Below are 22,039 nucleotides of genomic sequence, written 5' to 3'. Positions count from 1 at the left end.
TATCCATTTTAACGCGGGAGGGAAGTGGCCATCAACCGAATGAGGTAAGTGAATTGCAAATATCTTCTGAAATCAACAGTGATGATTATGCAAAAAAAAACTCTAATTATGTTTGTCAGATGTTTTTCTACCTCAACATGGTCTATATCTACATTTAGCATAGGTAGATATCATAGGGAGGCATAGGGACACCACTTTTGACTGATGGAAGAGTCTAACAGACTTTGTCATCAATGCAACCATTTCAAATGTTAATTTTTGACACAATACAATTTCCCACTGAAGTTCAGTCTCAGACTCTCATCTATAGGTGTCACATGCAATGACAGACTCTGGCTCTGGATCATCATTGATGCCCCTGAGAGGCATTCTGAAGAATTCTCATCCATTTGATGAACCAGAGCTTTTAGTTCACAATCCCGACTGCCCCCTGCACTGCCAGGTACCATCTCCGGCCATTGTGCCCTTAACCCCTAAAACTACTCTACAACCAGGGGTGCTGCTCTGTGGCTGGCTATGTGGCTCTCAACATACATGTGAATTTGGGGTGACGGGGACTGGGACGGCGACGGTTGAGTTGGGCAGAATACAAAAAATAGACAAAGTATATATTCTATTCTGTTTCAGTCCTCCCCAGTGCCCCTGACCCAGCTGCAGTGTCACCTCAGCCTTGGTTCCAACTCAGCATCACTATCCGACCCAAGCATGCCCCTCAAAGGCATCCTCAGGACCAGCATCAGCTCTGGGGTGATGGAAACACAGAAAGATTGTAACAGTTCTAAATTTCGGTGAGGTCCTTTTTATTTGCAGGTCCTTTTTTTATTTATTTCCCCCTTATTTGATCTCCTCCCGTATTATCCCTCAGTGACGGAGGATGGGTGCATTGCACATTGGTTTACTTACATTTACTACATTCAATATCAACAAGCTTTTGTTAACCATCTGTCTCATGCCTGAAAGGTTTGATTGAACCTTGTGCACTGTATTTCCACCATTCTTAGTAGGCCTAATTATATTCTGCTCTCCCCTGTTCTGAGATATAAAATCAAGAAGATACGAGGAGGTGCGCCATCTAGGTTTTATAACTCTATGGCCCTTGCCTATGTTTCAGGAAGAGACAGAGATGGGATGAGGGCAACATCCTAGCCACTAGCTGTCACTCCTGGCTGATGCCTGTGTCAGGGAGAAAGGATGTCAAACCTGGGCCTCATCTGTGAGTAGATCAGAATAATGGAGGTGTATATAGAGAAATTGATATCCATAGTGGACATACTGCCATTGCACCTACAATTCAATGATCTATGATCTTCAGTGAATGAAGTAAAAAGACAAATCTCACTTCACTGTGGACAATAGACACTTTTCTTCTTCCTACTCCTCCCCCTCTTCCTCCTCCTCCTCCTCCTCCTCCTCCTCCTCCTCCTCCTCCTCCTCCTCCTCCTCCTCCTCCTCCTCCTCAGGTGTAGTGTCACCATGTTGGATGGAGGTGCAGGCACCAGTACATCAGGAGAACAGATATGTCTGTGTATGAGTAAGAGGTAAGAGGACAGAATTAACATTGCGTGTTATGCATCAGATATGCTGTATCTGTCTTGATGTACAGTACCAGTCAGAAGTTTGGACACAACTTCTCATTCAATGGGTTTTCTTTTCTTTCACTATTTTCTACATTGTAGAATAATAGTGAAGACATCAAAACTATGAAATAACACGTAGGGAATCATGTAGTAACCAAAAAAGAGTTACCTCTGCTGCAGAGGATAAGTTCATTAGACTTAACTGACCTCAGATTGCAGCCCAGATAAATGTTTCACAGAGTTCAAGTAACAGACACATCTCAACATCAACTGTTCAGAGGAGACTGTGTGAATCAGGCCTTCGTGGTTGAATTGCTGCAAAGAAACCACTACTAAAGGGCACCAAGAAGAGACTTGCTTGGGCCAAGAGACACCAGCAATGGACATTGGACCAGTGGAAATTTGATATTTTTTGCTTACAACCACTCCATCTTTGTGAGACGTTGAGTAGGTGAACGGATGATCTCCGCATGTGTGGCTCTCACCGTGAAGCATGGAGGAGGTGTGATGGTGTGGGGATGCTTTACTGGTAACACTGTCAGTGATTTATTTAGAAGGCACACTTAACCAGCATGGCTACCACAGCATTCTGCAGCGATATGCCATCCCATCTGGTTTGCGCTTAGTGGGATTATTATTTGTTTTTCAACAAGATAATGACCCAAAACACACATCCAGGCTGTGTAAGGACTATTTGACCAAGAAGGAGAGTGATGGATTGCTGCATCAGATGACCTGGCCTCCACAATCACCCAAACTGGTTTGGGAAGAGTTGGAACACAGAGTGAAGGAAAATCAGCCAACAAGTGCTCAGCATATATGGGAACTACTTCAAGACTGTTAGAAAAGCATTCCAGGTGAAGCGGATTGAGACAATGCCAAGAGTGTGCAAAGCTGTCATCAAGGCAAAGGGTGGCTACTTTGAAGAATCTAAATTCTAAAATATATTTTGATTTGTATATCACTTTTTTGGTTACGACATGATTCCATGTGTGTTATCTCATAGTTTTGATGTCTTCACTTTTATTCTACAATGTAGAAAATAGTACAAATTAACAAAAAACCCTAGAATGAGTAGTTGTGTCCAAACTTTTGACTGGTACTGTATGTCAAACACAGTCAGGCAAAGTGTCCCTTCATTGCAATGGGGAATTACATTGATTGAAGAACACCTAAGATGCCATGCCACCGCTAGTAGCATCAGGCTTTGTCTAAAACTTCAAAAAAACGATCATGTCCACATGGTTGATTGGTTTATTATTCCTAATCTGACCTAATATTATTTCTCAGGAAGAAGAGCCAGAGCTGGAATGAGATGAGTATTATGGCCACTCAGCCTCCCTACACAGACAACCCCTGGATGAAGGCAGATGATGGGTTCACTGCCTCTGTGGCATGGTAACTGTTGGCCTATTTACTAGGTGCAAATGCAAGTGAAAGGGTATCATTGGCATAGACCATTCTGTGTCCATTTCCCTCGCTCTCTCCCTCCCTCTCCCTCTCTCCCTCTAATGACCTATCTTGTGTGCTTCTGTCCTCTCCTTTAGGCAGTCCCTGTCCCTCAGGGATGAGGCAGGACCCAGCCACAGCACTACCAGCACCTCTTACAGCCAGCCTCCGTGGTCTCCTCTGAAGCCTGGGAAGAAGTGAGAACACACAGACAAATATATTCAGACACAAACACATCTAGACGTTATCAGTACTATAAGGCCCAAGAGGATTGTGTGATTTTACGGGAAACTCTTATTCAGCATGTCTTTCAGTTTCTTACTGACTACATTTGCCTTTAGTTCATCAGCCTCAAATCAGAATCCAAACCAAAACCAATTAGATCAACCTAAGGACACCTCACAACACGGGATGATGGGCCCGTCAAAGCAGGCAATAGAGGCAAAGGCTATGGCCACAGAGGAGAGTGCAGACATAGATCTCTACGGTGAGTAAATAAAAAAAGTACACAATTACAGTACTCCACAGCATTGAATAATCACCACCAAATGCATCCTGCCTGTGCATTGAGTAGACGTTGAAAGCTAAGAGCATTGGGGTTCTATTTGATCTCATCTGCTGCCTTTTCACCTGACAATCACCTTGTTGAATTCATTCATTCATGCATTGCTTGATTGATTCATTCTCACAGTGAGACCCAGCTTTGAGCAGCTGAGGAAAGCCCACTTCAGAGAAGACAAAGAGGTGCTCCTGGCTCGGAGATCCATAGTCAAAGATGATGATGAGGATGACGATACGGAGAATACGGATTACACCATCCCCAAGCTAAACTATTGCAGCTGCACCTCCAGTGGTGGGGGATACGCAGCACCAATGAGCAAGCGGTCACAGACAGGCGAGTTGCACACATGATATGACACTGTAATGAACATGATATGAGACTTGCTATTATCTACACTGCAGTCTACTGCACACATACGTTATGGTTAGTCACAAACTGTCATCATGAGTGATTATGATCTTTCTTAGAAAGAACTAAGAGGAGGATCTGAATGAATAACAAGCTCTCCTTTTATCTTCAGTAGATATGGCGAAGAAGAAGACAACTCCCTCGGATAAGTGATGAGTGGGTGTCTGTGTCTTGGCCACTGTCTCTGCGCCATCACCATCACCATGCTTATGTTACACCCCACCTGTATGAGTCAAGGTGTACAGTACTAATGCGTTACCACATCAATAGACTTGTAATAAATGCACACCTCAAACGTTATTCTCTTGTTGTCGTTTTTCATTACTATCCCAGTCAGGATTTTAATTTCACCAAAGACTTCCTTGAAAGTTGATCATCCCTTCTGTTAACACCAGAGGGTACTGTGGAGACACTGCCAAGTCCTAACCTTAGTGTAGTCAGTCATTTTGTGACTAAATAGGTGTTGGAAATAGAGATACAATCTCTTGATATCACCTCTTTACTTTTGAAGTGCTTTTTTCTGACAGCTTCTGCATCCACACGTCTATGCATGTCAATAGACAGTACCACCTGTTGTGGTTAGTTTAGTCATGCGTGTTCAGGCAGGGAAGCTACAGACAATGAGGAGGAACTCCCCAAACTTATATGGAGAGCTCAACAACCTCAATTTAAAGCTGCAATATGTAACTTTTTGTCCAAGTCTAAGAAACGGTAGATCTGTTCTATGTGCACTATTTCTATGCTTTCGGTTCTTACATTTTGTTTTTGCGTCTTTAACTTTCGGTTTTGTACACCAGCTGAAAATACAATCTTTTTGGTTATGGAAAATATATTTTACAGCGGTTTAGATGGTACAATAATTCTCGTTACACAATGACCTCTTATTTTCTCACCTAAACTGAAATTAGGCAAACTATTAGAATTTTAGCAACCAGGAAAAGGCGGAGGGGTTTCTGCATATTGCACCTTTTAAAAGGAGTATTAGTCATTACAACTTCCAAAAAAAGAGGAGTTACTGTTTAAAACACCTTATTGCACGTACAGTGCATTCAGAAAGTATTCAGACCCCTTGACTTATTCAAAAAAGTTATTCTAAAACTGATTACATTGGTTATTTTTTTCTTATCAATCTACGCACAATACCCCCTAATGACAAAGCGAAAACAGGTAAAACATTTATAAAAAAGACAAAATTGAAATATCACATTTACATAAGTATTCACGCACTTTACTCAGTACTTTGTTGAAGGACTTTTGGCAGCAATTACAGCCTCGAGTCTTCTTCGGTATGACGCTACAAGCTTGGCACACCTGTATAGTTTTCCTATTCTTCTCTGCAGATCCTCTCAAGCTCTGTGAGATTGGATGGGGTGGATGGCCACTCCTGCGTTATCTTGGCTGTGTGCTTAGGATCGTTGTCTTATCCAAAGATGAACCTTAACCCCAGTCTGAGGTCCTGATCGACCTAGAGCAGGTTTCCATCAATGATCTCTCTGTACTTTGCTCCATTCATCTTTCCCTCGATTCTGACCAGTCTCCCAGTCCCTGCTGCTGAAAAACACCCCCGCAGCATGATGCTGCCAACACCATGCTTCATAGGGATAGTGCCAGGTTTCCTCCAGATGTGATGCTTGGCATTCAGGCCAAAGAGTTCAATCTCTTGGTTTCATCAGACCAGAGAATCTTGTTTCTCATGGTCTGAGAGTCCTTTAGGTGCCTTTTGGCAAACTCCAAGCGGCTGCCACGTGCCTTTTTACTGAGGAGTGGCTTCCGTCTGGCCACTATCATAAAGGCCTGATTGGTGGTGCTGCAGAGATGGTTGTCCTTCTGGAAGGTTTTCCCATCTCCACAGAGGAACTCTGGAGCTCTGTCAGGAGCTCTGGAGCTCAGGAGCTCTGTCAGAGTGACCATCGGGTTCTTGGTCACCTCCCTGACCAAGGTCCTTCTCCCTGATTGCTCAATTTGGCTGAGCAGCCAATTCCAGGAAGAGTCTTGGTTGTTCCAAACTTCTTCCATTTAACAATGACGGAGGCCGCTGTGTTCCTGGGGCCCTTCAATGCTGCAGAAATGTTTTGGTAGCCTTCCCCAGATCTGTGCCTCGACACAATCCTGTCTCTGAGCTCTACGGACAATTCCTTCAACCTCATTCTTGGTGTTTGCTCTGACATGCACTGTCAACTGTGGGACCTTATATAGACAAGTGTGTGCCTTTCAAAATCATGTACAATCAATTGAATTTATCACAGGTGGACTCCAATCAAATTGCAGAAACATCTCAAGGATGATCAATGGAAACAGGATGCTCCTGAGCTCATTTTCGAGTCACATAGCAAAGGGTCTGAAAAAGTATATAAATAAGGTATTTCTGTTTCTTATAAATTTGCTAAAATTTCTAAAAACCTGCTTTCGCTTTGCCAATATGGGTTATTTTGTGTAGCTTGATGAGAAAAAAATGATTGAATCAATTTTAGAATGAGGCTGTAATGTAACAAAATGTGGAAAAAGTAAAGGGGTCTGAATACTATCCGAAGGCACTGTATGTTTGGGGCAAAGCCAATACACCACATTACTGAGTTCCACTCTCTATATTTTCAAGTGTTGTGGTGGCTGCAATCATGTTTAGGGTATGCTTGTAATCGTTAATGACTGGGGAATTTCTCAGGATTACAAAAGAAACGGAATGGAGCTAAGCACAGGCAAAATCCCGGAGGAAAACCTGGTTCAGTCTGCCTTCCACCAGACACTGGGAGCTGAATTCACCTTTCAGCAGGACAATAATCTAAAAACACAAATCTATAACGGAGTTTCTTACCAAAAAGACAGTGAATGTTCTTGACTGGTCGAGTTACAGTTTGGAAAATCTATGGTAAGACCTGAAAATGGTTGTCGAGCAATTATCAACAACCAATTTGACAGAGCTTGAAGAATTTTGAAAATCATATCATTAATCAATCCAGTTGTGGGAAGTTCTCAGAGACTCACAGCTGTAATCGCTGCCAAAGGTTCTTCTACAAAGTGTTGACTCGGGGATGTGAATACTTATTTAAATGAGATATTTCTGTTCTTCATTGTCAATTAATTTGCCAACATTTCTAAAAACACGTTTTCATTTGGTCATTATGGAGTATTGTGTGGAGATGGTTGAGAAAACAAACATTTAATACATTTTGAATTCCGGCTGTAACACAACAAAATGTTGAATAAGTCAACGGGTATGAATACTGAAGGCAGTGTTTGTCTAAGCAACTGTTAGACGATTTAACAAAAACCTGTTTATGATAAGATGATTGAGTCAGTTTTGCACCAAAATAGATTGTGCAAATTAGAAAGCATTAAAATACTACCTGACCAACACAATACATATGGAAGGTATCGAAACATTAGATTAAATAACATTAATTGCATAACAACTGTGTAACAGAATAGTGAATGTTGTTGAAATAGAGTCGTTTGGGTAACACATATTCTTCTTGCTTAAAACCTCCACTGCACTTTTAAACATGATTGAGTTTGCCAATTCACCACATGTCAGTTGCAGCAGATCAAAACTGAGTTATTAACAGAGATAGTGTTAATTGGCTTTGGGAGATTCAGAACCCAGGAGTTATCCAGTTAACTTGAACAGTATCACTTTCAATACTTGTATCCGGTCCAGGGCACAGGATTAAGGTACATCTCAACTCAAGAGACCTCTGTTACAAAGACATCATTAAAGATCTACAATTCTCCACTGGCATGGTTCAAGACAAGGTAATAAATGGCAGATTGAAATGTGTCTTGTTCTGAGGGAAGCTACATTTAGGCAAGCAATGTGATTGGTTAAGTTTAGGGAAGTAATCCCAATTGGTTAAGGTTAGGGTCGGGTTACATTTAGGCAAGCAATGTGAGTGGTTATGGTCAGGGATTGGGTTAAGTTTAGGCAGAAATCCCAATTGGTTAAATTGAGGGTTAAGGTTAGAAAACAAATACTACACCGGAAATTGAACCAGTGACCTTGTGTATGGCAACCAGTGTGTTCTTCATAACCTTTAGATCAATTAAATAAATGCAAAATATTTAACTCATTTTTTCCTCTACCATGTACTAGGTGGAGGTCCAGCCATGGATATGGGTGGTCTGCAAAACATTGTGGCCAACTCGGCTTATGTGTCAGCCCGTGGTAGTGTCGATGGCATGGCGGCGTCGACCATGCGTGACAAGAGGTTTCGTGCCAAGCTCAACCTCCCGCACATCAAGAAGAGCGAGCACATGAAGACCACAGTGGACTCCGGCTTCCACAGCATGTGTGTCAAGCAGCCCATTGGCAAGCGGCTCTTCCAGCAGTACCTGGAGCGTGATTGCAACCCACAAGAACGCCTGCGAACTCTGGAAGGACATCGAGGATTACAACATCACCCAGGAGAAGTACCGGGTGCAGAAGGCCCAGAAGATCATCAACAAGTTCTACGAATCCAAGTCCAAGATCTTTTGCAGCTTCCTGGAGGAGAAGGCTGTGACACGCGTCAAGGAGGACCACAAGAGCAAGGAGAGTGAGCAGCAGCTTTTAAAGCACCTGGAGGCCAAGGCTATGTCCGGCTTTAGGAAACAGCATGTACTTCCTGCGTTACATCCAGTTCAAGTGGTTGGAAGCCCAGCCCATTGATGAGGACTGGTTAATGGACTTCAGAGTGCTGGGGAAGGGAGGGTTTGGGGAGGTACACGCCTGCCAGATGAAGGCCACAGGCAAGATGCATGCCAACAAAAAGCTGGGCAAAAAAAGGCTGAAGAAACATAGAGGCTACGAGGTAAAAAATACAAAAATCACTCCCTTGTAGTGGCAGTTACTTGAATGAAGTGAATCAATTGTAAACTTAAAAAATCCTCTCACCTCTGTAGCCCTAAACTCTGTGTCCAACAAACAAACAACCAATCAATCAGTCAATCACACAGCTTTTTCACACTTTTTTCTTAAACATCAACACAGCAAAATCCACATGTTAAACACAGTCAGGTCGAAAAGCTGAAAGAGAGTTCTAGTGATTGAGTCAAGACTGCCCAAGCTAAGGGTCCTTTTCTTATACATCAACAGAACACCTACCTAGTAAAGCACATGGACACAGCCAGCTACAGGTATAAAAGGGGCACAGGAGTAACTTTTCCATTTAATGATCCTTTATTTAACCAGAGCGGTCACATTGACCTCATTGACACTCCTTTACAAGTGAGGCCTAGTCAGGAAAGCAGCATACAGTACATTGTAAACACAACATATATCAACAACGAATGGAAGCTAAAAAGGTGCACAGTTCAAAAGAAAGCTTAAAACAGCAGTTTAAAAAAAAACATGCGCAATTCGTGATCAGTAGTCATCTAAACTGTGATTTAAAAGCATCTATTGGAATAAAATGATCTAGTTTCCGGTCCTTATGCAAAGTGTTCCTAGATGTACTAGTTAGTGAAACAAGATTACACCAGGCAGCTATGTGAGTGCAGCCGAGAGAGATTTAGATCACCCTATTCAAGGGCAAGAGGCTTGTGTCTCTGTGAGAGACCCCAGGTGTAAAGCAGCTCAGAGCAACCAGACATAGAGAGCCAGTGTCCCTGGCATTAGCCCTCCTGCTTGTCTACGCATTAGTGGGTCGTGGAGATGAACCTTTTGCTCAAACCAGGCTGACTCGGGCCTGAAAAGTGGAAACCATATACTTCACACAGTACAGTAGGATATAGCAGGTGTGTGAGTGTGTGTGCATGCGTGTGTGTGTGGGTACAGGATATACATTAGTCTGTTGTTGAGGCTACTGCCTGAGGACTCTGGTGTTCTTCTACTAGATTCAGAGCTTTGGGTTGTGGGTGTGTTTGTGTGGCCTGGAAACAGTGTACAGTACTGAACAGCACAGCACAGCACAGCAGGTTGGGCCAGAAGCTAAAACTTTCTGTCTCTCTGCCAAGTAGTAGTCATGACATGCTCTGTTCTCAACGAAGGATTACAGTCATGATACAGTATAGTCAGTCTGCTGATAACCAAGTGGACCCAGCATAAAGTAGCCTCAAGCATCAAATCAAAAGTTATTAGCACGCACACGGCAACTGAACAGCAAAATCTCCTATTGCATAATTTGTTATGTCTGCTACTGTATGGCTTAGTTAGTATGACCGCTTATTTGTAATACTTGTGTTAGTATGACAGTATGACTGTGTGATGGAGGTTTCAAGCTATCATCACATCAGTGTTTTTTTCTTTAATTCTCCATGGTATTTTGCCTCTGTCTAGGCTTATGTGTTTCTACTCAGCTTTGGCTGCAATAACCATTCATAATCTACCTTTATTTCTTAGTTTGTAGAACATGGCTATGTTCATATAGGACTGTGAAAGGTTCAAGGTATGGTTATTATCCCATAGGGGATTTTTTTTTATAGCAAGGTTAGGGTTTTTTCATTTACAGTTGGCTGATTTGTTTCCATGACTGATTTGTATTAGGGAGCGATCGTGGAGATCTCAGGTACTGTTTCTCACACACACACACACACACACACACACACACACACACACACACACACACACACACACACACACACACACACACACACACACACACACACACACACACACACACACAAAAAAAATAGTAGTTTACTTTCATTGTCAATGCCACTGGCCTGTACTACAGTATCATGTCTCTTGCTACTCTGTTCAACTCTCCCCATGTCCCCGATGACACCCTGTCACCACAGGTTTCACATACTGTATATAATGTGGACGAGAAGAACCCTGGTTTCTCGATGAGACGAGAGCTTGTTTCTACTCAGCCCAGATCATCATGGGTATGGAGCATCTTCACCAGCACAGGATCATCGACAGGGATCTGAAACCAGAGAATGTGCTGCTGGATGATGCAGGTGGGCACACACTGTGCCCCCCATAAGCATTAAAAGTGTGCCCATGGAACCATAGTGGGTGCCACTTTTTCACCTTAATTTCTCCCTGGGCCTAGGGATCAATAAAGTTATATTCTATTATTCTACTCTATTCTCGTTGGAGAAGACATTTTTGCTGTCTAGAACTGTTTTCATCCCCACTTGCTCTTCTGCTCAGGACATGTGCGTCTGTCTGATTCGGGTCTTGTTGTTGAGCTTCCGCCTGAAAAAGACAAAACCAAAGGATATGCAGGCACACCAGGTATGAGATGATCCAGGCCAAGGGCCCCTTCAGAACCAGAGGAGAGAAGGTAATGGAACTGTTGGGATGTGAGCCCCAGTCTCCTGCTTGGGAACATAATGGTGTAACCAATAGACCACCAGAGGAGCTGTTAGTCAGCCACATTCAGAAAACAAATGTTCAACTCCAATATCTAAAGGATGTGCATTGATGCTCAAAACCTAAAAGTAGCTTAGATATACTATATGAAAACATTAGGTTATAATTTCATTATTACATTATCAAGCATTGCATTATCAAGCATTACATTGTCAAACATTACATTACATTACATTATCAAGCATTACATAATCAAACATGTTATCAAATACTTTTTAGCTGATGGAAATGGTTTCTTCATTCCTCTGACTCCACCCAGGTTGAAAACACTGAGGTGCAGCGGCGAATCTTAAATGATGCAGTGGTGTTCACAGACAAGTTCAGCAAAGACGGCACGGCTATCTGTGAAGGCCTGATGGAAAAAGATCCGGTAAAGCGTCTTGGCTTTAAGAACAACGAGTGTGCAGCGCTCAAGGCCCAGCCCTTCTTCAAAGAACTCAACTGGGGACATCTGGAAGCAGGTAAGAAATATATAATCCCATATACACTGAGTAAACCAAACATTAGGAAAACCTTCCTAAAGTTGAACATTCTTAATTCGTCGAGGCATGGACTCGACAAGGTGTCGAAAGTGTTCCACAGGGATGCTGGCCCATGGTGACTCCAATGCCTCCCACAGTTATGTCAAGTTGGCTGGATGTCCTTTGGGTGATGGACCATTTTTGAGCAGCGTTGCAGTTCTTGACACAAACCGGCGTGCCTGGCACCTACTACCATACCCCGTTCAAAAAAAGCACTTCAATCTTCTGTCTTGTCCATTCACCCTCGGAATGGCACACATACACAATCAATATCTCAATGGTCTCAAGGCTTGAAAATGTAACGAGTGACATCAATAAGGGATCATATCTTTCACCTGGATTCACTTGGTCAGTCTATGTCATGGAAAGAGCAGGTTTCCTTAATGTTTTGTACACTCAGTGTACAGTATATAGGTATAAGGAATACAAATGGCACCAAACTCGGAACCACTGGCCAGCTACTCCATTTATGTTAACAGTCTGTGTCACAAGATACCACAGCACTACAGCACAAACATACCAAAATCCACAAAGAAATGCGTTGAATATTGAGTAAACGACTACATATTTGGTCAATTCAATCCAACTGTGTTTTTAAAATATGTTTTATACAGTTTACGGTGGGGATTCAATTCAATCGCGCTTCGTCTGCAATGCACCTTTTAAATGCAATGTTTCTGTAATGAACACGAGGGAGACAGAGAGCTGGTTTCAAGCGCAGGACACAGCAGGTGTTTAATGTAAAGGACCACAGGAGGAGGCAGGTAGCTGGGTCCAGGGGCAGGTCATTCATTACACAGGGGTTCCAAAAGGCAACAGTACAGGCAGGGAAATGGCTAGTAACGTCGCCCGGGGGATCAGGAAATAGGTAAATAACAGGAAATCTGATAGGCTACAGTACAGGCAGGGAATAGGTAAATAACAGGAAATCTGATAGGCTAAGGTACAGGCAGGGAATAGGCGTCGTTAGTGAGGCAGGCAAAAACTATCATACACGGGAGGAGTAAATGTTGGGGAAAACAGAGCTCCGAAGAGAAGTGTGTCAAAAACAAACAATACCTCACAAAGATGGGGTGCAAAGAACTGAACTAAATAGTGTGTGATAATGACATACAGGTGTGTGAACAGGTGATCAGAATTCTGGTGATTGGGATCTGGAAAGTGACCTGCGTTCAGGGGATCTACGTGTATGAGAACGTGAGTTGGAAGCAGACAGCAGTTACAGTTTCCATGTTCGCGGAGACTTCATTCACGGTTAATGCTGCATATGTCAGCTCAATCAGAAATTGCCTTTCAATTTTAAGCACGCTATAATACGGATCTACCGCTGATCAGGCTGAATCCAGGCCCAAACCTGATAACTGTAACATGATGAACAATATCCATAATGCATCTACTCTCTCCTCCTCCCCTCTCCTCAGGCATGCTGCCTGGCACCGTTCGCCCCGAACCCCAAGGCGGTGTATGCCAAAGACATCCACAAAGTGGGAGCCTTTAGCTCCATCAAGGGGGTGGTCATCGACGCCAAGGACAATGAGTTCAATGACGACTTCTCTTCTGGCAACGTGCCCATCCCCTGGCAGGAGGAGATGATAGAGACAGGGGTGTTCGGAGAGCTCAACCTCTGGGCGCCAGGGGGCAATCCGCCTGACGACCTGGACCCCAACAAAATCCCAATAGAGTCCAAGGGAGGGGCCTGTGTGCTGCTCTGAGCTCTGAGCCAGTCAAAGTAGTCAGGTATTTATCAAGTGTCTCAGAGTAGGAGTGCTGATCTAGGACCAGGTTCCCCCTCTCTTATTCATTATGATCTAAAATGCTAAACAGATCCTAGATGAGCACTTATCCTCAGAGTTATTATGACTATGGTTCCAAGATCTCTCTCACGTAAGATATTTTTGATGACTACGTGCAGTCTTGAGATGACTATTGTATGTTTCATATGAAATTACGTAGAACGAGACCAAATCTGTTTGAAATGTTACGTTAAAGCGTAATTCAGAGTCCACAGACGTAGAGACGCGATAGTGGGAGAAAGAGTGAATCATTTTTATCACTGACTTCTCACAAGGGATGTCATCTTAATCATAACCACTAACCATTTTCAATCCTCCACTCTTCGCCTAGCCCAACCCTTTTATATAGCGTTGGGCTTGTCGAGCTTGGGTAACAGACCTCTGGCTTTTACACAACACACCCCTCCTCCTGACTTAACATAAGGCTAATATAAAATTGAATATATTATAGCACATTAATATATCATAGCACACACTATGTGTACCGTTGCTGCCCTGTCAGCAGTTATGATATATTGAGAAAGAGGAAGGGAGAGGGGAGGGTGAGGGGGAGGGGAGAGAGAGAGAAGGGGAGAGGATGAGAGGGAGGAGGGGAAGGGAGAGTGAGGGGGTGAGAGAGTGACATGTCAAAAGAGATATGGCTGACACACTAACGTGCGTCAACTGAATATGTTTTAATCACTGACGTTATCATAACCTTCCACTCTTGGCCCAGGCCCAACCCGACCCTGACCTATGCAAATGAACGATTGAAAAAGATCCAGTCTATTAACAGACAAATACAAATGTATTAGATTAGATATAAACTCTATCCCACGAAAAAAGGGAAGATAAATATTGTGGAAATTCTACACAGGGACACTCAAAGTCAATCTTAAATGAATCATTCTTTATTATCAGTGTGCTGGAGAGGTTCCAACCAACTCAATACACCAAGTACACATGTCGATCAGGAGCTCTACCTGGGGCAGTCATGTTAGTTCTCTTATATACACACAAGTTATATTTGCATTTATTTAGCTTATTCATCATGCGTAATTCATTCATCATTAACGTTTGCTTCACTCATGTGACCGACCAATACTGGCTCATGCAGGTGACAGACCAATACCTCACGAGGCTTCTTCTCTCTAAGCTGAGACCTTGAAACTGAGATATCCCTTTCTCAAAACAAGGTTCTGGGCATAACTGCAAAATTGCAGATACTGATAAGTGAGGATTCGTTCAGTCAGTCACTTGCATGAACACAGAAATTGGTTATTAGAAAAGCACAAACATGACCTTTTCCATCACATTACTGATCCAGCTTCTACCCTCTTTCCAGCGGAACTTTAGCCTGGTAGTTATTCGACCTGGAATGAGATGAGGGTATCACTATGGCAGTGATACAGCATCCCCAGCTGGAACGGTTCGCCCTGAGCAGAGGTTACTATACAGCTGGGAAGAATAAATTGCATTGACCTCAGTGTAGACTGAGAGGTAATTTCTTCATCGATCAATCAGGTATGTGTCACAATATTTATAGAAATATCTGCCTTGCATGCAGAATGGCTGCTTTCCAGCTTACATTCAGGGGGGGTGGTAATGCTACATAAACGACATCTACAACCACCAAGCTAAGTAAATATTGCGTCTTTGATCACAAGAACGTTGTAGCTAGCTGTAATCAAGTGTAGTAATAGTGTGGTCTTTGAATTTGAAGATGTTCAAAAAAATATGTTTTTGTGCTTTTAAAGCAGGCTGTTCAATTTCCTCCACCTTTTCCATTATAACCAGCCAGAGGCCAGAGCTGCTGTCAGTCTCTAAGTAACCTTGTTATGCATTTCAAATGTACTGTCCACATCCATATACAATAGGCCACGTGGAAAATGCAGTCCAAGTATTACAATCCTGAAATTACCCTTGGTGGTCTCTAGAAAATGTGAGATCATCAACTAATAATGAACAGGTCATTTGATTATATTTTTGTACAGCATGACAAGTCTATACTTGAAGTATGAATCATAAGCCTCACAGTGTTTAACTTTCTTTATCAATAGTCTAGTAAACATATATAGTGCCTTGCAAAAGTGTTCAGACCCTTTGATTTCTTCACATTTTATCGTCTTATAAAGTGGGATAAAAATGTATTTGATTGTCATTTTTTTGTCAACAATCTACATAAAATTATCTGTAATGTCAAAGTGGAAGGTTTATTAAAAAGAAATTTCAAGCTTAATAAAAATGGAATAACTCAAATATAGTCATTGCGTAAGTATTCAGCTCCCTGAATGAATACATGTTAGAAACAACTTTGGCATCAATTACAGCTAAGAGTCTTGGGTAAGTCCATAAGAGCTTTGCACACCTGGATTGTGCAATATTTGCCCATTATTATTTTCAAAATTCTTCAAGCTCAGTCAAGTTGTGCCATACATTTTCAAGCAGATGTAAGTCAAAACTGTAACTTGGCCACAGGAGCACTGACTGTCTTCTTGATAAGCAACTCCTGTGTAGATTTGGACTACATTTGTCTCATAGGTTATTGTAGAATATTGTAGGATTCCTCTCCTAGTGTCTGGTGTAAAGCAGACTGAAGCATGTTTTACACTATGATTTTGCTAGTGCTTAGGATCATCCTGTTTCATTTTATCCTGAAAAAGTCTGCAGTATTTGCCGGAATCAAGCATACCCATACCATGATGCAGCCACGATCATCCTTGAAAATAAGGAGGCAGTTACTCAGTGATGTGTTGTGTTGGATTTTCCCCAAACATAAGGCTTTGCATTTAGGCCAAAAAGTGTATTCCTTTTAGGGTTGAATGGCGGGAACCCGGTTACCAAAACTTACTGAGATTTACTGCACAAAACCACTCCCCTTTCCCAGGATAAATAACTGAGAGAAACCGGTCAATTCTAAATAAATCATTTATATGAACAGCGTGACGTTAAACCGAACTGTTCAATTATATGCGATGTCTAAATCTGGCTTCTCTACGGCCTACTTTCTGCTCTCTGCATGATCGGTCATCAACGCTCAGTGTGCGGACAGACAGCCCATCTCAGTAGGAGCGCAGTGCACAATGCATGCAGACCTATCATCTCATCGTGGTAACTTTTTTTCTTGTGACAGGTGGGCCTACATTTGCAGCAGTATAGCCTATGCTACAGTAATAAAAGGACTAATATGCGTTTAATTTACACATCGCCATCTGGCCTTGTTTTTTTATTGTATGATCTTGATTATTAAAAAATATGATATTTTTTTAAATGCAGCTGCAGAGTTTTAAAAAAGCCTTTCACTCCAATATCGTTGCTTTAAATCAGTGCACGCGCGAGCACTCACACAGTCTTTCGCTCTATCAATTCCATTCAAATTGCATCCAAAATAGATCATCCTGTTCAAGATTGATACATAGAGGTCCTAGCCTATCTCTTTTGTATAATACATTCGATGCAGTATTAGCCTTATACTTAGCTAATGAATACTTTTATACTATACTTGTAACTTTGTCGGCCGCATGTGCTGCACCAGAATTATCATGGTTTGAACGTGGTGCGTAATTCCAGTTCATATGCAGTGCATTCGGAAAGTATTCAGACCCCTTTCCCTTTACCCACATTTTGTTATTTTACAGCCTTACTAAATAAACGTTTTTCCTCATCAATCTACATACATTAACCCATAATGACAAAGCAAAAACAGGATTTTAGAAATGTTAGCAAATGTATATATATATATAAACAAAACTGAAATAGCTTATTTATATAAGTATTCAAACCCTTTGCTATGAGATTCGAAATTGAGCTCAGGTGCATCCTGTTTCCATTGATCATCCTTGAGGTTTGTTTCTACAACTTGATTGGAGTCCACCTGTGGTAAATTAAATTGATTTGACATGATTTGGAAAGGCACACACCTGTCTATTTAAGGTCCCACAGTTGACAGTGCATGTCACAGAAAAAAAAAGCCATGTAATCCGAGACAGGATTTTGTCGAGGCACAGATCTGGGGAAGGGTACTAAAAAATGTTTGCAGCATTAAAGGTCCTCAAGAACACAGTGGCCTCCATCATTCTTATATTTAAGAATTTTGGAACCACCAAGACTCTTCCCAGAGCTGGCCGCCCGGCCAAACTAAGCAATCGGGGGAGAAGGAAGGGCCTTGGTCAGGGAGGGGAGCAAGAACCCAATGGTCACTCTGACAGAGCTCCACAATTCCTCTGTGGAGATGGGAGAACCTTCCAGAAGAACAACCATCTCTGCAGAAACACCAAGAATGAACTATTTGGCATGAATGCCAAGCGTCACGTCTGGCGGGAACCTGGCACCAACCCTACAGTGAATCGTGGTGGTGGCAGCATCATGCTGTGGGGATGTTTTTCAGCGGCAGGGACTGGGAGAATCGAGGGAAAGATGAACGGAGAAAAGTACAGAGAGATCCTTGATGAAAACCTGCTCTAGGTCGCTCAGGACCTCAGACTGGGGTGAAGGTTCACACTCCAACAGGACAACGACCCTAAGCACACAGCCAAGACAACACAGGAGTGGCTTCGGGACAAATCTCTGAATGTCCTTGAGTGGCCCAGCCAGAACCCGGACTTGAACCCGATCGAACATCTCTGGAGAGACTTGAAAATAGCTGTGCAGAGACACTCCCTATCCAACCTGACAAAGCTTGAGAGGACCTGCAAAGAATGGGAGAAACTCCCCAAATACAGGTGCCGAGCTTGTAGTGCCATACCCAAGAAGACTCAAGGCTGTAATCGCTGCCAAAGGTGCTTCAACGAAGTACTGAGAAAAGGGTCTGAATACTTATGTAAATATATTTATACATTTGTAAATAAATTTTAAAAAATCTCTTTTTGCGTGCTCATCATGGGGTATTGTGTGTACTGTAGATTGATTAGTGGAAAAACCATTGAATCAATTTTAGAATAAGGCTGGATCATAAAGTGTGGAAAAAGTCAAGGGGTCTAAATACTTTCCGAATGTACTGTATGCTAACCTTAACAGCTGTCAGTGATTGCTTCCATGAACAAATTCTGCATCCGCCTATCAAAGATCTTAGACTTTATATTCACTAACAAATAGCACTTCTTGAAATAATGTAGGCCAACTTGGCCACCAAGGGATAATTTTAATCCTTTTGTTCTGCTTGTCTTGGTCTGTAACAAGTGTAGGGTGCCGATATTGCACGATGACAAGTTTACTAGCTACATAACGCTAGACAAACTTCCAAAGGCATTTTATGATACATTTGTCAAATAGCTGTCATGAACCCCAGTTGCTATCGCTGCCAGGTGGCATACAACAGCACTAAAATGGTTAACTATTAATCTTCAGTGTACATTAACGAAGGGGTAGAGTCACCCCCAGAGTCAAGCATTTTTGTTTTGGAAAAAAATATGAATGATTGGTCTTCGATGCTCGATTCAAATAATGCATACAGTACCAGTCAAAGGTTGACACACCTACTCATTCCAGGGTTTTTATTTTTACTATTTTCTACATTGTAGAGTAATAGTGAAGACATCAAAACTATGAAATAACACCCTCTGGAATGGCTTGCGGTCGGAGGCCAAGCAGTTGCCATACAAGGCAAGTGATGCAACCAGTCAGGATGCTCGAGATGGTGCAGCTGTAGAACATTTTGAGGATCTGAGCACCCATGCCAAATCTTTTCAGTCTCCTGAGAGAGAGAATAGGCTTTGTCGTGCCCTCTTCATGACTGTCTTAGTGTGTTTGGACCATGATAGTTTGTTGGTGATGTGGACACCAACGAACTTGAAGCTCTCAATCTGTTCCACAACAACCTGTCGAAGAGAATGGGGGCGTGCTCGGTCCTCCTTTTCCTGTCATCCACAATCATCTCCTGTGCCTTAATCATGTTGAGGGATAGGTTGTTGCCCTGGCACCAGGTCTCTGACCTCATTCCTATAGGCCGTCTCATAGTTTGTCGATGATCAGGCTTACCACTGTTGTGTCATCGGCAAACTTGATGATGGTGTTGGAGTCGTGCCTGGCCATTCAGTCATGAGTGAGAACTGGGAGTACAGGAGGGGACTGAGCACGCACCCCTGATGGGCCCCCATGTTGAGGATCAGCGTGGCGGATGTGTTGTTCCCTACCCTTTACCACCTGGGAGTGGCCCGTCAGGAAGTCCAGGATCCAGTTGCAGAGGGAAGCGTTTAGTCCTAGGGTCCTTAGCTTAGTGATGAGCTTGGAGGGCACTATGGTGTTGAACGCTGAGCTGTAGTCAATGAATAGCATTCTCACATAGGTGTTCCTTTTGTCTCAGTGGGAAAGGGCAGTGTGGAGTGCAATAGAGATTGCATCATCTGTGGATCTTTTGGGGCGGTATGCAAATTGGAGTGGGTCTAGGGTTCCTGGGATAATGGTGTTGTGAGCCATGACCAGCCTTTCAAGCACTTCATGGCTACAGACGTGAGTGCTACGGGTCAGTAGCCATTTAGGCAGGTTACTTTTGTGTTCTTGTGCACAGGGACTATGGTGGTCTGCTTGAAATGTTGGTATTACAGACTCAGTCAGAGAGAGGTTGAAAATGTCAGTGAAGACACTTGCCAGTTGGTCAGTGCATGCTCGGAGTACACATCCTGGTAATACACCTGGCCCTGCGTCCTTGTGAATGTTGACCTGTCTAAAGGTCTCACATCGGCTACGCAGAGCGTGATCACAGTCATCCGGAACAGCTGGTGCTCTCATGCATGATTCAGTGTTACTTGCCTTGAAGAGAGCATAGAAGTAATTTTGCTCGTCTGATAGGTTCGTGTCACTGGGCAGCTCATGGCTGTGCTTCCCTTTGTAGTCTAATAGTTTGCAAGCTCTGCCACATCCGCTGAGCGTCGGAGCTGGTGTAGTACGATTCAATCTTAGTCCTGTATTGACACTTTGCCTGTTTGATGGTTCGTCGGAGGGCATAGCAGGATTTCTTATAGGCTTCAGGGTTAGTGTCCCGGTCCTTGAAAGCGGCAGCTCTAACCTTTAGCTCAGTGCGGATGTTGCCTGTAAGCCATGGCTTCTGGTTGGTATGTACGTACGGCCACTGTGGGGACAAAGTCATCGACTCCCTTATTTTTGAAGCCAGTGACTTTTGTTGTGTACTCCTCAATTCCTTCAGAAGAATCCTATAACATATTCCAGTCTGTGCTGGCAAAACAGTCCTGTAGCAACATGAATTGGTGCATGAGGCAGAAATAATGTAGTGTGACTTAAGTTACCATCAGCTGGAAAACTGTCCCTTTTTCTCAGCAGCGAGCGGGGGAGAGAAGAGATGGTGGGCTGGGAGAGAGGCAACCTCCTTCACCCAGGACTGACCATCAGATACAGGCCATCAATCCAGGTAAAAAAAGCTCATTATTATGCTCACTAAGCTGCAATTAATTACTTCAAAATCATACAATGGGATTTTCTAGATTTTTGTTTTAGATTCCGTCTCTCAGTTGAAGTGTACCTATGATAAAAATTACAGACCTCTACATGCTTTGTAAGTAGGAAAACCTGCAAAATCCGCAGTGTATCAAATACTTGTTCTCCCCACTGTACATTGTAAAATATAATTTCATAATGGTCTGAGAAGAACATTGCCAGGGCAATTCAAGCATAGCCAATATGCAGTGATCTAATGGCCTTGAGCTTTCTTGGATGGGCACTTCTGTAACTTTATGGCAGCACCCAAGGGCCTTGAATGTTTGAGCTCTTCCCTTAGATTTGGCGGTGACGCTGGCTGCCCAACCACCACAGAAAGCACTGAGCTAGGCTGAAACACCTGTATTTCTGAGCTGCCTTACTCATGAAAGCAAAAAAAGAGACCATATTTGTATGCATCTTTATTAACTATTATTATTATTATTAATTTTTTTTTTTACATTGTTTGCAAACTGATGTGTGACACATATTAATGCCAAAATAACAGACAACCCCCCCAAATGTTTTGGTAAAAATGTGGGGCTGTACACTTTCGCCGCTGTACACAGAACCAAATAAATGTGTGTGTGTGTGTGTGTTGAACAACACTGTGTGTACATAACACACACACACTGGGGGGAGGGGCTTCCAGTTTTAATACAAATACTTTATTAAAAGGGTTTGAAAAGGTTATCAGCAGTGTAATTAATACCAGAGACAAAATCCCTCCTTTCTCTCCTCCCACTGTCAACAACCACAGGCTTACTGATGGTACAGCAAGTAATATTGCAAATAGAAACGTGGGACCAGTTTCCCAGTCCTATAGATAAAACCTATACTCCTGGACTAAGCCATTGTTTTCCCCATCAGTTTGATTGAGAACTAGTCCTCATTTGCAATTATTAGCCTGAGCATTTATAAAATGAGGATTCTCCGTGGAACATGCTTTGTTCCTATGAGTAAATCCTTGTATAACATCGCACATCCACAAATGAAGCCCACAACTGTACAGTATATCAGCGACTCAA

The 22,039-nt window shown here is 42.7% G+C and overlaps 2 protein-coding genes across 2 annotated transcripts; both read left to right on the top strand.

The window, feature by feature from the left end:
• Positions 1-50: 50 nt before the first annotated feature.
• On the top strand, positions 51-3,227 carry LOC127906237 (uncharacterized). Its single transcript, XM_052457540.1, has 6 exons — positions 51-442; positions 628-788; positions 1,112-1,213; positions 1,461-1,538; positions 2,868-2,975; positions 3,125-3,227. Exons 1-6 carry the CDS (start codon positions 323-325, stop codon positions 3,225-3,227), a joined length of 672 nt encoding a protein of 223 aa, XP_052313500.1. The 5' UTR covers positions 51-322.
• A 4,870-nt stretch (positions 3,228-8,097) lies between these two features.
• Positions 8,098-13,523, top strand: grk1b (G protein-coupled receptor kinase 1 b). Its single transcript, XM_035779559.1, is given in 10 exon segments — positions 8,098-8,334; positions 8,336-8,578; positions 8,580-8,780; positions 10,708-10,752; positions 10,755-10,872; positions 11,069-11,149; positions 11,152-11,201; positions 11,550-11,751; positions 13,233-13,243; positions 13,245-13,523. Coding segments are annotated over 10 exon segments (1,467 nt in total).
• The last annotated feature ends 8,516 nt before the right edge of the window (positions 13,524-22,039 follow it).

Source organism: Oncorhynchus keta, chromosome 11 (assembly GCF_023373465.1).
Source record: "Oncorhynchus keta strain PuntledgeMale-10-30-2019 chromosome 11, Oket_V2, whole genome shotgun sequence".
Classification (NCBI taxonomy): domain Eukaryota; kingdom Metazoa; phylum Chordata; class Actinopteri; order Salmoniformes; family Salmonidae; genus Oncorhynchus; species Oncorhynchus keta.
This window is presented reverse-complemented; position numbering and strand designations above follow the sequence as displayed.